We start from the raw sequence: 16,186 nt of genomic DNA on the forward strand, positions 1-16,186 counted from the left end.
GTACTCTGTGGTTAATATTGTCGCCGTTTTGCACTGATATCAAACTTCTTTTATATTCAAGTTTTTTACACGCGTCCTCACTGTCTGATTAAAATATGGCGATAAAATGATCCTTAACAGTAGCTAATTTTACAGTATCATTTATTATTACTTCGGGCCTTTAAAGATTGCGAAAGGATCTTAAGACGCCGATCGTAGTTCTGAGGAAACAAACGTAGCGTAATGATTAATATCTAATTTAGAATAACTTGCCCTTTCACGCTATCTTGCAAAGACCTTGTTTCCAAATGCTGTGTGTATTCCACTTTTGCATATGTGTACGGATACCGTATTCTACTAACAGTGTTATTCAATTTTAAAAGGAGCGAACGCACCAGATGCAACCGTGTTTCCGTTATAATCTGACTGGCTCAGCGATAATGATCTTTGTTTATGTTCTTTTTATATATTTGTAAGGCGCACATGCTGCGTTTTTATTAGTCCAATATTGATTTCAAAAGGCACGCGAGGATGATGAACAGTCGGATGATGAACTGTATGTTTTCTATCGATGACTTTTTGCAGATATAACAGACTCAAATGATTAATAACATATCGGGCAAAATTAGTCGCATGTGATTGTCAATCAAGAGGGCATTTTTCCTCAATTCCGGACAAATTAAAGCGCAAAATGACTTGAGGATAATTAGAAGAATTTGTATTTTTGCACAGAACGGCCCACTCGTCGGGAAAACAACTTAAAAACCTTCAGTAGTATAGCTTCCATCGAAAAGACGGAGATATATCATTTGGAAAACAATAAAATTTTATGGCTTCAAGCGAAGATTAATTTTGGAAAGATTTCACTCGTATTTTCCAAACCCGCGGGCTTATTTCGGCAAATATTGAAAATGAGAAGTGAAATTTTACTTGGAGGCCACAGGCTGTGGCACAGCTGTCTAAAAATAATCAACCGTCATTTCACTCGGTGATTCTATCATTGTTATGCGCTGTGCTTCGCGCCGAGCACTATAAGCAGTGCTTCTAAAGGCGGATTTCCACTTACGGCGAAATCATTCGCTAGCGAAATATTTGCATGTTTTCTTTTGAATTCAGAACAGTCAAGTCGCACTAGTTTATTTATGCTGTTAAAATTCAAAAGAAAATATGCAAATATTTCGCTAGTGAACGATTTCGCTGTAAGTGGAAATCCGCCTTAACATTATGCGCAGTGGTTCGTATATATATACGGTGATGCACAATGTATATTAGTCATGCTGAACTTTCAACAATATAATTGTACGCATCTGTGCGGCCATTACGTGTGTTGCTTTTACATCATTATGTGGTAGTGGGGCAGTATGTTTAAACATCGGGTGAATATCTTCTTTAGGGTGAGCATATCATTTAGCTCATGCTCATTTCAATCCGAAATAGCTTCCATTTTACGCCAGTTAAAATTGGATTATCTCTTTTCAAATCGACGACTAAAATCATAGCTCCATGCATGCAATATTGTTTTTTGGTTTGTTTCAAAGCTGCGCATTTCCTTTGTTTCGGCCGATTGATTATATTTCACATGGGCTGAATGCGAAGGAAAAACTTTTTCAGGCTTTACTCGTAAAAGTGGGAGTAGTGCGATAATCATGCAGGTTATCAGCGCTTCGCCCTCGCTGGACGTCTGCATGCTCTGCACGCCATATCTGTCGAGATCACAGTTGATATACGCTGCACTGAGTCAGAATTCTTAACAAAGTTAATTTCTCATGGATTTCCATAGTTTTCTTAAGAAATAGGGTTACGTTCATCTCCAATATGTTACACTAAAATACACAACAATAGTAACCCCGAATAAAGTAAGCATTTTCATTCAACGTTTCGACTTTATTTAGTCATCATCAGGATTCCTGATAATCCTGATGATGACTAAATAAAGTCGAAACGTTGAATGAAAATGCTTACTTTATTCGGAGTTACTATTGTTGTGTATTTTATGAAAATACTCAGTGGTTCCCGCAATTATGTTACACTAAACCGCGGGTAATTATTCTCTTATAAAGAAAACTCGGTGGTTGTGAATTAAGGCTTTATACAGCCATAAAAACGGCTCAAATACTGCCAGAGATCTTGTGATAAAGTAACTAAAGGGGAGAAATCGATATATTGTTCTAGGAATATAGAAGTCACATTAAAATTTGCTGTCCTAACTTTCAAAATATCATCTATTTTTTGGCTAAAACTGATGTTAATTTGAAAAAAATAAGCAAAATACTATACATTTATCTGACAAAGTACAGCTGGAAATGTAGGTCGAAAAAGAAAAGCCTAAAGTGTATCGTTCGAAAGCTAATATATTTAATTTATAACCAAAATATACTTTACATATTCATGTTGAAATATTGATATGAACGAACTTCAGAAGTTGTATTTTCTATATTGGCATTTATATTTTGCAAATTTAGCTCAATTTTAAATTAATATTTTCTTCCTATGATAAAAATATCAAATGGTTTTTATCACAGGTTTATTTTAAGAACATGTTTGTTATTTCTGGTCATGAATATATGCATGCGCTCCTTCCTGCATGCATAATTAACAGTCACATTCTTGCTTTGCATCCTAATACATTTTAATTATAAATTTTTTTTTCACATGGTAAAGAAAGAGGGAATGTTCATTGAAGGAGGCTAAGCGTCTCTCACCGAATGAAAATATTATTTTCGCGAATTTTCTTTTTCAAAATATTATCACTGACACAATCTGGCGACTGGCTAGGTTATGGAAAAAAGCACACAGAAGAAAATCTGGAAACTGGAATTTTTTTGTAGTCGCTAAATTTGAGGGCCGCAAGTTTATTAGCTTGTTAGCTATTATGTGTATTTTACCCTCTTGAAATAAAGATTTTACTTACTTACTTACTTCTAATTCAAAAATTTTTAGCTAGTATATTATAGTTCCGATCTGGTCACTTCTTTTGAATTTTTTTATTTTGCAAGAATACCTCCGATAGAAAATTGTTTACAGGCTAGATACTCTAAATTTTTATCATTTCCAATCATCTCATCTTAATTGGGTAATAATTTTTTTGACAATCTCGCTGCAGGAGAAATTGTAAACTGAAACATAGATAATAATATATCCACAGGTAGAAATTGAGCTTAAAATATCAAAATTGAATTTTTCATCTCTTCTTATTTTCTCATTTTTCTTGTCCCAGTGTGAATATTTCTAACAATATTGTCAAAGAAATATTTTCTAACATGAGATATCTAATCGTTTTCTCTATTTAGGCTGAATATATTTCACAGAATGTCCCGTTTAATATGCATATTTTTATCGCTAAAACATCTTTTAGCAATTCGTTAATGTTTTTTTTTTAATTGAGCATGTAGAAATGTTATGTTTTTCGGAAGAGTTTACTGCATTTGAAAGCAAACGTTTGTGGGTATTATATTAATCATATTTACAGGGTGTATTGAAAAAGCCAAATTAATATTTATGAATAAAAACGTTGAATACGTTGGCATATAATATTATACGCGGCAAAGCCTGCATGATGCACTACACATATTCTTAGACTGCGGAGACCAAATTAAGATATTTTGTCATTCGTGCTCAATTTTATCTCAATTTATTTTTCCTCACATGTGTTCTGTGTTCTATCATCACTTCGCTAGATCATTCATTTGTTGTTACAAAGCGAATTTCACCCAGGTTATGACGTCATGCATATAACTAGAATATGCTTATCCAAAATGGCGGATAGCGAATAATTTTATTCGAAAATATCTTGAGAGGTAGGTGATAAAGTTAACAAAAATCCGTAAACGAATTTTGAAAAATAATCACGACGTTGTTTTAAAACAGACAGAGATAGATAATTTCTATTGTCGTATGTATACCCTGAAGAGTTAAAATGGTTTTCTTTTTCCTAAATTAGTTCTTTGGATCGAAAAGTAAATGAAAGATTGAAGTTTATTATCTTCATTATTTCTCTTGTAATTCAAATAGACGCAGTTATACTTGTTGTTAGGTAAAATAAATAAAATGATATGGAGATAAAATAATTACTAGAGTTCCTCTCTATTTTCCTGGAGCATTTCTCCGTATCCCGTTGCCCTGGTTTGCTCAAGATGCTCTGGAATCGAGGAAAATTCTTCTAACGACATTTTACCATCCTTAATATCAATAGAAAGATCAGCGTCATTAGAAATTTAGGCCGAACAAGCGCATTTATGAAAATAAGAAAACTAGGCCAAGCAAGCGAAATCAATGAAGACTGAAAAGCTAGAATCACACGTCTATTCGAAACAAGGAATCTAAGTGCAAAGTATCGGTATCCGAGAAATCGGAAGACTATAGCTGCATAACCCATTTGAAGCCGCTTATAACCCATCGAAAGAGCATAGCTGCATAACCCAGCTGCATAACCCAGCTGCATAACCCAGCTGCATACTCAGGATTACGTCATTCAGTTATGCTACCAAACCCTCAAACTAAATAGCATGGGACTAAAATGAATCCCGTTGTTCGCGTTTTGACATGCAGGGAAATTCTGGCGCAATAAAAACCAAAATGCAAGCAGACTAGGCTTGAGATGGAGGTCATTGTTCAACCACAATTGGACTCACTTAAACAATGTACGGAATATGCAGTAAACCTCACGATTGAACTCATCTCACATACATGACAGGAATCAACCGGAGAGCAAAAGTACATGCATAAAAAAATCCACCAAACATTCATCAACAGCCACTGAAACACCTAAATTGCCAGGCATACACAAGCATGTGTTTCAGTTATACTTCCAAAATTTACTCACCTTGTTTTTATCTCCATGACTCATAATATGATCCACTTCGTGTTTTGACGTCGAATGATCTGGTGGAAACATCCAATCTTTTACCTCGTCCTATAGATTATTGTAAGATTTAAACATAAACGACTTCAAATAGAGAAGGTTAACCTCAGTAGCTGTAATACAGATTCCATTAGGGGCGATTCCCCGGTCACGCACGTTACATTGCTGTTTTTTCACATATTACGTGTATAACAAAAGAGAATAGCAGTGTCAAGTTGGTGACCAGAGAATCATGCATCCTGATCTGAGATCTTTCCGATTAGCGGAGTAGCTATGTAATTTATAGCTAGAAATTGAACTTGTACAACGTTTTACATTAATTATATGCTGCATTGTTAGCGAGGCATGCTTTTGAAGCAGGGTACTTTCATCTGCCCGAGATTTCGGAGAGCATCGAACTTTTGCGCATGCATGGCATCTGGAGGGCATATTAACCTCGCATAACTTTTGCAAATGATTTGGTTTGTTTCGTTAATTGCTTTTGTCAAAATGACAAAACATGACAAACTTCATACAGTTTTGAAAACCGACAAGATTTGCCGTTGCTTGCGGCAAGGGACAGTATAAACACACCTCTACTAACAGTCCATCCACGTTTTTATCATAACTTTTGAATTCTTTAACTTTAGCCACAAATTGATCACCAGATTCCATATCTAATATCCCTTCACCTATGAAAAAATGTCCCATACTTAAGACACGTATTACAGTCTAGAATAATTATGTGTTCTTATTTCCTTCTGTTTGACTTTCATTCCCTTCTTGCATGGAATGGTTTTAACGATTTCTATAGACGCATTTAACGTTTATTACAATGATGTGACTGTTAGCTAGGTTAACCGTACTTATATCATAAGTAACTCAGAAATATGTCTGTGATATATTGAGGAATATACATATATTACAGTCAGTATAAAGCTGTCCGCGCGCGTAAACAATGTAGTCGAAGACTGAGTCCTCGAAGACTGACTCCAAGACAGATTTCTGAACTACTAATGCTTATATGACATACAATATGCTCTTGATATACCTATATAATCTTTAATGTTAAGGGCTCCATCTCCATCCAGATCCATATTTTCAATTGTTTCCTAAAATACAAAATCACAGAAGAGTAAAGAAGTTTTGATTGCATGGATGCACTAACCTGAACCGGCTGAATATAAATCTAAGGGACCGCTCTGGACGAATCAAATATCACATGATCTTCCATATGAACATCATATGACATCCCCATGAAGATACGACAAAACAACTGTGTTTAAAAACATTCTGCAGCCCGAAAATTTGTTGCTGAAGTATACGACTGCAATGGCACTAGTTCATCCTTATGTGTGATCCAAGTAATTTATACTCTTTTCCCTGCATCTGAAATTAACTTTTCACTAGTAAATAGGAATATGGAAACTAACAGGAGAAGCTATAGTTTCCTTAATTCAAAGCTTAAAAGAGAAAATATGTCCTGGAAACGAGGTTGGACAAAATCCTTTATAACAATTTCAAAATATGTTGGACTAAAGCCTGGCGAGAATGCCAGCTGATGCAAGTTGCATGTCGCGCTTACTTTTAGCAGCCAATCCTCGTCAACTCACGTCGAATCTAAATGTCTCAAATATTCAAAGCTATACAGCTTGCAACAGCTCGCATAAACTGGAATTCCTACCCGGAAGCCCGTTTTCCCACTAGGTGAATTCATTCGCGCGACGCGAAGCCATATCTGAAATTCAGCGATGTGATTGGTTTGCGAATTCGCCGCGAAAAAGTAGAATCGCTCCCTTTTTTTCTGTTCGTGCGAATAAATTCGCCAAGTGGAGAACGGGGTTTAAACAGATTATGAAACTTACAAGTACGAGGCATTTTCTCATATGTTTCCCTTCTTCAGGATTAAGAAAGTAGAGAAATTCATGTATGCTTAAATGTCCATCTTTATTCAAATCTGCGTATTCAAATCTTCTTTTACCATGCATATATCTTGTTGTATTCCTGAAGTTCGTTGGCATGCCAGGAGTCCCTGAAAACGTTACATAATCAAGCTAAGTGATGATCATTGAGGTCAAAGGAAACTGATTTAATTAATACATACAGACTTCTTAAATTTTTCTATCGTGCAGATATCATGAAGATGTCATCAGTGCTCAATTTCCCACTCATCTGTGAAAATCCATGCACTCAACTTTCTATTGTGTTTAGTGTATCAATTAAGCCCCGGTGAAAAAAGGATGAGAGTTGATGAGAGTTGATGAGAGTTGATGAGAGTTGCAACTCTCGCTAGCGTTTGACTACGAACTCTCATGCACTAGCTCTCATGCATTCTCATCAACTCTCACAACTTTGAACTAATTTTCATGAGAGTTGATGAGAGTTCGGGCGCGTTTGATCGGTCATGAGAGTCGATGAGAGTTGCTAGCGGTTTGCTTTTTGTAGTAGCAGGCTCAGAAAAATAGTGCAAAACAAATAAAAATAATAGCTACAAATTAAACGCCGGTTTCTTAAACGGCGGATAAATCACTCTTACATCTCTCTTGAACGAGACAACTTGAATATTATGCACTGAATATGTGGTTGTAAACAGTATCTTTGTATTAAGGTTAAAAACGTTTTGCTTGCTTGTTGACTAAAACGATAGACTTGATTTCTAGTTTGAACTTAACCACCGGCCGTTTAAGCTAAACGGGCTTGATACAGCCTGACCCAGGTCATTAGGCCCGTTTCAGACGTCAAACCTTTCATCTGCTGAACCTAATGTTAATGAGCTGAAGTCTTTGTTTAAGTTTATTTGCATTCGGTTACGTTCAGCACATGAAATGATGAAAAGTTGGATGTCTGAAACGGGCTTTAATAATGTTAAACTAAATTTGTCATTTCATTGACATTTCGTGGATATTTTCTTACCAGCAGGGAAATGTGAAAGCTCGTATTCTCTGAATGACATCTTACTGTCGTTATTCAAATCAACGTCAGCAATGTAAGCCACGGCGTTCTTTAAAAGATATTTCATATGATTTTCCTGAACCCATTTTTGTAACTCTTCTTCGGTAAGGTAGCCATCTTTGTTCACATCAATTTTCTTCGCGATTTTTCTAAAAATGTAAAAATGACACCAAGTATTTACTTTTGTTTTCACTTTTGTTCACAACCCAAGCTAGACACGTTTATATAATCGTAATTCATCAACAATTGAATGCCGAGATCTCAACTCTTTAAAGCTATTTTTCGGTCCAAAGTTGACTCGCTTTTTCTTTTTACCTAGGCAGTGAAGAAACGCAATTTATGTTCATCGCTCGCTTCTGTCGCTTGCATCAGCCATTCCCTTTCTCTTCATATAAGGTGTTGAGAAATGCAAGGCCTGGTGGTTTCACGTTTTACAACTCTGCACTGTAAACGCGCGGTTCGGTCCTCGATAAAAGTGCGTGTTCTCAATCAAAATGATTCAATTTACTTTTGCAGCAAAGTCAGGCGTGATTTTTTTCTTTTGGTAGATGTTATACAGTGGAAAATGCTCAGATAATGTTATAGGAAACGCCATTTATTACATAAATTTATTCGTTCACATCAGTCAAAAGACGACCAGCGGATCTGAAACGCATATCTTATCGTTTACACGTGTGCCGTACGTGAGCATAAATATAATTCCGTTCTAGATTTGAAAAACCATAACAATGAAAATGGCTAGTTTAAATATCAAACATGACAAGATATCGGGTGAAAAGAGAAATCAGCCTTTGAATCATTGAAGTATGCATGAATAATATAAATATACTATTACTCACATCAATCGTTCGATTTTCTCGTCTCTCGTGAGTGCATCGTATCCATCTCCTTCTTCTTCTTCGCCAAGTAAAACATTCTTCTCGTATTCCCTATGTTCGTCTGTTTCATGTTCATGATCATGAGAGACGCCACCAGATTTGAAACCTCCATGACCATGGCCTTGATGGCTTTGTATTGATTGCAGACATGTCAATATAACAAACGCTACGCTTATCAATCTCGACGGCATTTGAAGTCGTTTGAATAACTAATATGGACAGAAATATGAACTAAATTAAAGTATCCTATAGTGGTCAGATTTTATTCCTCGCTTTTACCAACGGTTTGGCGGTCTTTAAAGCTGAAAAGTATATTAATAATGGTCGATATTTGAATAACCCGATAACAGACCGACAACTCGAACGAGCAGTACCGATGGGAAGTGTATTGCTTGTTAAGTGTTGTATTTCAGCAAGAAAATAAACACCTTGCATCCGCTTACCTCGACAGAAGTATATTTCAATGATTAACCGACTGCATGCTGTCGTTTTATATTTCATACGAACATTTGAAGTTGCCTATTTGCATCACAATATTTGTATGATTGTATCATTGTTTTAACCTAAACTAAAGACCGACTGTGTGTACGTAAGCTGTAGTCGGAACTGTGAGTATTTGAACATCTGTACCGGTTTATTGACTCTGAAGTGCACATAAGTTTGGCAAAATGAAGCCATCGCTTCAGCTGTAAACGTGTCGTGATTTCGTGTGCCTCTTGCTGCCAGTTAAACGGACAAGAACAGCGAATTAAAACACAAACCTTTCACCTTGTACTTAGTCATTGTTTAATTCAAAATTCATAAATATGAGGAAATTTCATGCAATATAAATATTCATACAACGCTCATGATTCATTCACAGAGTGTGAATCAGTGACATAATAATATATAAGCTCTGGCTACGGAAACTACAGTTTGTTTTAAGTTTTAACATAAAGTCAATCTATTATTATATATTCACTTGAATTAAGTGTTCCAAAAAAAATGCTTGCATGCATGTATATACAATTAATACTAAATCTGATGATAAAAATCCAATGACTTTTTCACAACTAGCATGTTTAACGCATGTTTAAATTTTTGTACCTTAGGAACAGATTGAAGCTATTAAATAAAGATTAGTATGCCTTAGGAGGATTTTACATCCGTACGTTTTAAGAAAATGTTAATGGTTAAGTCACTGAGGTATATAAGGCATGAGACGGTTCCCAGATTAGTGAGTAGTGACGCTTTGATGCGTGGGGTGTTTGAGGGTTAAGAGGGTGCAACAGGAAGTAAGGGGGTGTAACACGCCACACCACGCAAAATGAAATCAGTTTTTAAGAAACAAAATAATCGAAGCCTATTTAAATAGCATGAAGAATGTTTGTTGCATTTTTAAACTCTCAATCACATGGTGGTGTGAAATATCTTCGCTTCGAGCGAAAAAAACCTCGCGGACTGAAAACACGCGTAAAACGACTATTTGACAATAACGAAACTAAATTTCAATGTTAACTTCAATGTTACGACTAAATTTTATACCCAGTAAAAGAAATATTCATTTAAGAATACAAACCTATAGCTAATATAGGTCTGAGTCTGACTATTTTCCAGAAGCATGTTCATTTGTTTGCTTGTTTGAAAATGGCGACAGCTGTTGCACGCATGTATTTTTAGTTTACAATTAGATCAGTGCATGGTGGAAGCAGATTTATGGCTCAGTGTCATGGTTATATTATTTGGCAAACGTCCTTAACAGTGGGGCAGGGGATGTCAAAAAAATTATCTAAAGAGCTTCACGACGTATATTGTGACCCAACGCCAAAGTCTTCTAAATGTTTCGGAGCGATATAACGATGATTCTGAAATTGCAGACACATGCACTAAATGTTAAGAGGATGTTAGGTGTGTTTTAACCTAACGTATGTTATACCTTAGTAAGACCCCATTTACCCTCTACCGAATTCACATGTTCACAACATCAGTTTAAGTTGTTTTACAGTATCTCTGTCCCCAGATTGTATGTTTGCATGCAGGGGCGTAACTAGAACGATATATGGGGGGGGGGGAAATTCATATATCCCGCTCTGCCCATCGGATTTCTTTTGTAATTGCAATAGCTTACAATAGAAATCCGTCGGGCAGAACTGAATACATGAATATTCACCCCCCCCCCCCAATTATCGTTCTAGTTACGCCCCTGTTTGCATGGTGACATCAATAAGTAGATTAGCTTGTAGGTACACCACGCAAGTATTTAATACTGCAAAGCTTTCAGTCCACTAACCCGGCATCAGTGCAATTACCTGAAAACACATATTGTTAAAGCAATCATGCATGTTATCATATTTGTGGGGGTAAATTAAATCTGACTCTGAAATGGCTAATTTTAATGTCGTGGCAATGCGAATCCGGTATAGTGAAAACAAGGCGTAAGATTAGAGAGAATCAGTAATTAAGTTTAAGGAAGATTTCTCGCTTTAGACGTAAACATCGTTTATTGCCGTGGAACTTGTGAACTGGATTCTGCTTCTGCTGCTATTGCTGATGCTCAAACGATTCATAGAGTTGGTGGATCTTTTGTTTGAGGAAATCATATTCAGGAGTTGTTTCCCGACAGCTATAGAGGAATTTCTGTAAAGTGGCAATCTCCAGGCATAGATGATAGGATGTATGAACAATACGACGGCTATCACCGCTTGATAGTTAACCCAAAAGTTATAGAACGTTTTATTCGTTAGACATTTTATGCAATCTTTCATGGTGTACACCAGCACTATTGCATAAGGCGCCAATGCAGTAAAAAAGACTGTAGCGACAATCATGGCACTTACATTCATTTGTTGAGCTAGCCGAAGATCCTCCATTGCATGTTCCCGGTGAAGCGATGCGTTTAGAAGTCGTTTTCTGCGCAAATAGTTGTAATAGTTAAGCGGGTATAACACTGCAGTTATCACAGCCAGAATGGTAACGTCAGCGACATAAAGTTGGTGCAAGACGAATGTCTGGCCTTTTTTATTTAACTCCACATAATGTACCAGAGGACTTAAAATCAAGCCTGTAGCCCAAGCGGAGATGCAAATAAAGGCACGAATGTATTTATTACCAAATATAACTTGATATCTGTAGGGAGAGCTTATTGCGAGAAAACGATCAAAAGCCAGTAGAGCTATGAAGACAAATGAGTTCTGTAGGCCGATAGTTTGTATACAAGCGAATAGTTTATGGATATCGACGCATGAAAGGTCTTTTGCACACACAAATATGGCTGTGGTTTGTCCGAGTCCACCAATAGCCCCAACGATTTCAACCAATGCCAAATTAGCAATGATAAGCGAGGGAAAGTTGCGAAGTCGTTTTAATGGATCACGCCAAAGTACAAAGAGAAGCCAGTTGTTAATCAATACTGCCAAGCTGTACAGAATTAACTTCACAATATTCCGTGTTAGTTGATCATTTGTTTGATCAGTCATTGTCACATTATTTTCTGAAACGCAAATACATAAAAACAGTTTGTTAATCATCATTTATAAATTATAAGTTAGCGTATTTTAGACATTATGGATGTTTATAACAAATGGATCCAATAAAACTAAAGAAAATTCCCACCTAAATATCAATATCGTGAAAACCTGAGTTGCGTGTAAAAATTGGCCACCGGACAACCTGTTTTAAAGAGCCGGACTTATCTTATCTGCTTAATGCACTGGAAACGAAATATAAACAGATGACTGCTTAGTTATTCTTGTTTTATTGCATCGCGTAAACAATAGATTCATTGTCAGCTGTTCATCTCAAATGCTTGACGTCATTTGAACTTGGCCTTCGAAGTATACTGAAATATTAATTGTCATTCGTTTCGAAATAGATCATTCTTTTTCGCATTAAAACAGAGTCAGTGCAATATCGGTATAACGCTAATCATACTATATATAGTATCCTACCGCCGCAAATGCTGTAATTTGATTGGTTATATACCCTACTTGCTATGCATTCCTTGACAAGAAGGCCGAGGGGTGTGTAGCAAAAGAATAATTTTCGTGACGCGAATGTTGTTAATTCAATACTGCTCTGGATAATTCAGAAAACTACGCCAGAAATTTGCTCATGGGACATTTTCTCGAACATTGTTCAATCTATTATATATGCGGTCAACCATGTATGCGCTTGAAGTCACGTGTTGTGTTCTAACTGCGCAACTTAAAGGGTAATTAGAGCTGTTAGAGCTCGCGAGACAGTGTTTTCTTCCACTCCATTACTGCTCCTGAAATCTGGAGTGTTTCGAACATAAAAGGAGCCACCCAAAGGGGTGCAATTGATGCTCAAAGCCCACTCCTATTAGCCAATGAAATTGCAGAATTTGCTATTGATTACAGAAGATGTATAATTAATGAAATACAGTAACTTTACTTCACTCAACTAATCAGCATCCAGTAAGTTTATCAGGTTACAATAATAGTGCTTGCCATGTAATCATGCTTATAGAGTCGTTAAATTAAAAAATATAATCGATTTCAAATTCGATTCAGATTCGACTTTTGTGTGCCACAGTGCAAGTAACTGGTATAAAAACTAAGAACATGACCTAAAAATGAGCAATACAACGGCCGAGGTCAAACGTCGCTCCTTTCATGCACCGAACCTAAGGCTTTTATAAACTTTTCTTGTTTAATTTTGTGTGTATGGATGTGTACAAACGTATCCCTAGTGCTGTAATTTCGCTCGGAAATTGCATTTGCAACCACGAAATGAGCGATTGTACCTCACCTTTAAGGTGTACTAAAATTAAAAATGCTCGAAATATAAACACCTTAAAGCTAAAATGGTAATTTGTATTTCAATTGGATTTCCTTGTAAGGTTGCCGAGAAATAACGAAAACTGCCGAGTGTGACGTAAGCAGCGTGTGACGTGTAAGCAGCGTGTGACGTAAACAGCGTGTGACGTAATGGTCCAAAGACAAACATTTGAGAACGCTAGCAATGAAGCAATGAAGCAAACTCCAGCGGGTATAATTATAAAGTGCTACGTGTGGTCTCAAAAATAACTATCCGCTAGATATCGCTATTGGATCTCAGTATAACAGACCCTTAGACCGGTTCTCACCCATTCATCCTAAAAAAAAACAAAAACTCGCAAGGGCGCTGCGAGTAATTTTGTCCAATCACAATGCATGACAGTTTATTGTAATTAGATGCAAACCCTCGCAGCGCTCGTCGCAAGTTGATTTTGTGATCGGTGGAAGAGCCTTTATATTTGTCGACTACTTCCATTTCGGTCATTCCCGAGGCCCTTTTTGAATGCAATTACGCTGCTACCCAGTACTCCGCTCTGATCGCGAACAATAATCGCTGAAACAAGGAAAGTTATGGACGAACTATGCGTAGCCGTCAGCCTGTCAACATGCACGTAGTCTATGTTAACGGTGCGTCACATTCGCACTTTCGAGAACGGCGGAAATTTCTGGCGTGGATTATTCATTCTAAATTTATCTTCATTGAATGTTTATGCGTGGTAATTGAATGTTTCTTATGGAATCAGTCGCCAAAAACAATTTTTGTTATGTAGCCCTCCTATCCCGTCTGAATTTACTCAGTTGCACACATGACGCATATAATTATTGTGAGTAACATGCTCACCAATCTAAAAGTAGCATACATTAGCTTCTGTTTTATCTGACTGAATATTTTTTTCTCTCATTAGGTAAAAAATATTAAGGGCAAAATATTTTGTGTTTTGCCACTTCGTTCTTCATTCGGTCAGGCACACATGCCAAGATCACGAACGATGTAAGCCTTCATTGTGTGTGTATATTAGATATATTATATAATTATTAGCTTTACGTTATAGCTAATGCTTCACAATATATTTATAACATATTACCTATACAACAACCTTTCTCGTGAGAACGAATATTCAAAGACGACAAATTTCCAGCAACGTACGGCAAACTTTTAGAATTTTAAGGTGAAATTAGGCTGCAAATAGTTATATAATTGATGTGTCTGAATGATTGCTGAAAATTGCCGTAATTTCTAAAAACAAGATTCGAAAAATTGAAAGTACCTGAAGAGTAGCGGAGATTTGTTATTATACGGGAAGAAAGAAAGAAAGCATTAGTTTATTAATCATGCGGATATAGTGTATGTGACTGATAGTGGTCGTGGATTTTTATACCGGAAGTAATCTTGACTTGGAAATTTTCTTCCGGTCTCTTAAACCGGCCAACGCTTCTCAAATATGTCACTATATCCTCTGCTTGTGTGCGTGAGCAACTTTGGGGCCCGAAAATTTTCCTTTGACAAAACGCCGAAGTTAATAGGGAATTTGTGAGAAAGTTCTTACAGCAGATGGCAGATGCATGCATTCAGATCAAAGCTTGAATGCTAATTTTTCATATCGAATTTAGCTGTTTATGTCAATAGGAGCTTATATATATAGGGACAAATTACTAGGACGACGCAAAAGTTGGGGTTGACGCAAAAGTGTTTTAAAATGATAGGAAGATGCCACGAGGCATAGCAATTTGTTAATGAATCTTCGGACACGAAAACATCGAGAATAGAAGATAATGGATATCAATGTCCCCTTCATGGAGAAATACTGAGTTTCTATTTTAATAACCATGTATTGTGATGGTTAAACTCACTTTTACAACTTCAACGAAAGCTTCCCTACATACTATAATAATGCATCAGTGCTCAGAAACATTTTGATATCGTAATTTACACTAAAATCCTGTTTCTACTGATGCAGATTAAAACCTTGATTTCAAAATTACAGGTCTAATAAGCCTTATTTTTCATTATCATTCTATATATACTTGTAATAAATGGATATATTATATTAACTCGAGATGCCGTAGTAAATGTCTAACTAAAGCATATCTTTATTATTCACCCTGATTTGCAGCATTTAAGTCCCTTGCTTACAATATGACAATATTCATTCATTACCCGTGGGCTGATCATGAATCACCATTATTAAGGTGAAATTAGAGGGCAAAACAGAATTTTTATAATTCACTTTGAGAACACGTACGTGTATTGTGTCTAAAACAATTTGCGAGCATTTATTTTCCTTTAAAGGTGTTCTTTACCTCATATAGAATGATTGATAAAGAAAAGGATAGTTTTCTTACCTGTCTTAGTCGAATAATAAACGCATGGATGTGGTGAATTTACAGCACTAACGCACGTCTAGAACTTTCGTGCGAACGGACGTCTGATTAAAATACGTAGCTATATACATATTGAAAATTAAAACATGTGCGTACTTAAGGTATTAACATAATTTAAAAATAGTAATAAAAAAGTGACAATATGCCTCTTATTGCTCAGAAACCATAAGAGCAATTTTTCATATCACTCACAATATGTCATTTAGTAGTCGCTGATTCACCGGATAATCCATCAGCCATACGACGGGCCGGGAGTCGAAGTAATTTAAACAATGACAGAAAACTAGTCTACTGACAATTACGTTTTCCCGACAAATTACAAAAAGCAGAAAATATCAATAGCGGCATATGGACGTTTAATTAAAACATGCAATTTA

At 36.3% G+C, this 16,186-nt stretch overlaps 2 protein-coding genes across 4 annotated transcripts; both read right to left on the bottom strand.

Moving 5' to 3' along the window:
• Positions 1–2,635: 2,635 nt before the first annotated feature.
• LOC114519875 (calumenin-A-like) lies at positions 2,636–10,624 on the bottom strand. Of its 2 annotated transcripts, XM_028540056.1 has the most exons (8): positions 9,093–10,624; positions 8,611–8,951; positions 7,733–7,920; positions 6,685–6,851; positions 5,871–5,931; positions 5,414–5,511; positions 4,802–4,891; positions 2,636–4,157 (listed from the first exon to the last, which is right to left on the bottom strand). In XM_028540056.1, exons 2-8 carry the CDS (start codon positions 8,838–8,840, stop codon positions 4,050–4,052), a joined length of 942 nt encoding a protein of 313 aa, XP_028395857.1. In that variant the 5' UTR covers positions 8,841–8,951; positions 9,093–10,624; the 3' UTR covers positions 2,636–4,049. The 2 variants fall into 2 exon arrangements, with proteins under 2 accessions (XP_028395857.1, XP_028395856.1); XM_028540055.1 differs by having other exon boundaries at positions 8,611–10,624.
• Positions 10,625–10,908: 284 nt separating this feature from the next.
• LOC114519874 lies at positions 10,909–15,835 on the bottom strand. Of its 2 annotated transcripts, none has more exons than XM_028540053.1 (2): positions 15,771–15,835; positions 10,909–12,118 (listed from the first exon to the last, which is right to left on the bottom strand). In XM_028540053.1, the coding sequence occupies exon 2, from the start codon at positions 12,102–12,104 to the stop codon at positions 11,112–11,114; it is 993 nt and encodes a 330-aa protein (XP_028395854.1). In that variant the 5' UTR covers positions 12,105–12,118; positions 15,771–15,835; the 3' UTR covers positions 10,909–11,111. The 2 variants fall into 2 exon arrangements, with proteins under 2 accessions (XP_028395854.1, XP_028395855.1); XM_028540054.1 differs by lacking the exon at positions 15,771–15,835 and adding an exon at positions 12,241–12,303.
• Positions 15,836–16,186: the final 351 nt, after the last annotated feature.

This window comes from Dendronephthya gigantea, unplaced genomic scaffold (assembly GCF_004324835.1).
Source record: "Dendronephthya gigantea isolate DGI-Jeju-01 unplaced genomic scaffold, DenGig_1.0 000014F, whole genome shotgun sequence".
Lineage (NCBI taxonomy): Eukaryota > Metazoa > Cnidaria > Anthozoa > Malacalcyonacea > Nephtheidae > Dendronephthya > Dendronephthya gigantea.

Coding starts and splice junctions, on each gene's coding strand:
- LOC114519875 (XM_028540056.1), bottom strand. CDS start 8,840: ATGCCGTCGAGATTGATAAGCGTAGCGTTTGTTATATTGACATGTCTG. Junction 5,512..5,870: donor TAACATTAAAGATTATATAG/GTATATCAAGAG, acceptor ATTTTTTCATAG/GTGAAGGGATATTAGATATG. Junction 4,158..4,801: donor GTCATGGAGATAAAAACAAG/GTGAGTAAATTT, acceptor ATTGATATTAAG/GATGGTAAAATGTCGTTAGA.
- LOC114519874 (XM_028540053.1), bottom strand. CDS start 12,104: ATGACTGATCAAACAAATGATCAACTAACACGGAATATTGTGAAGTTA.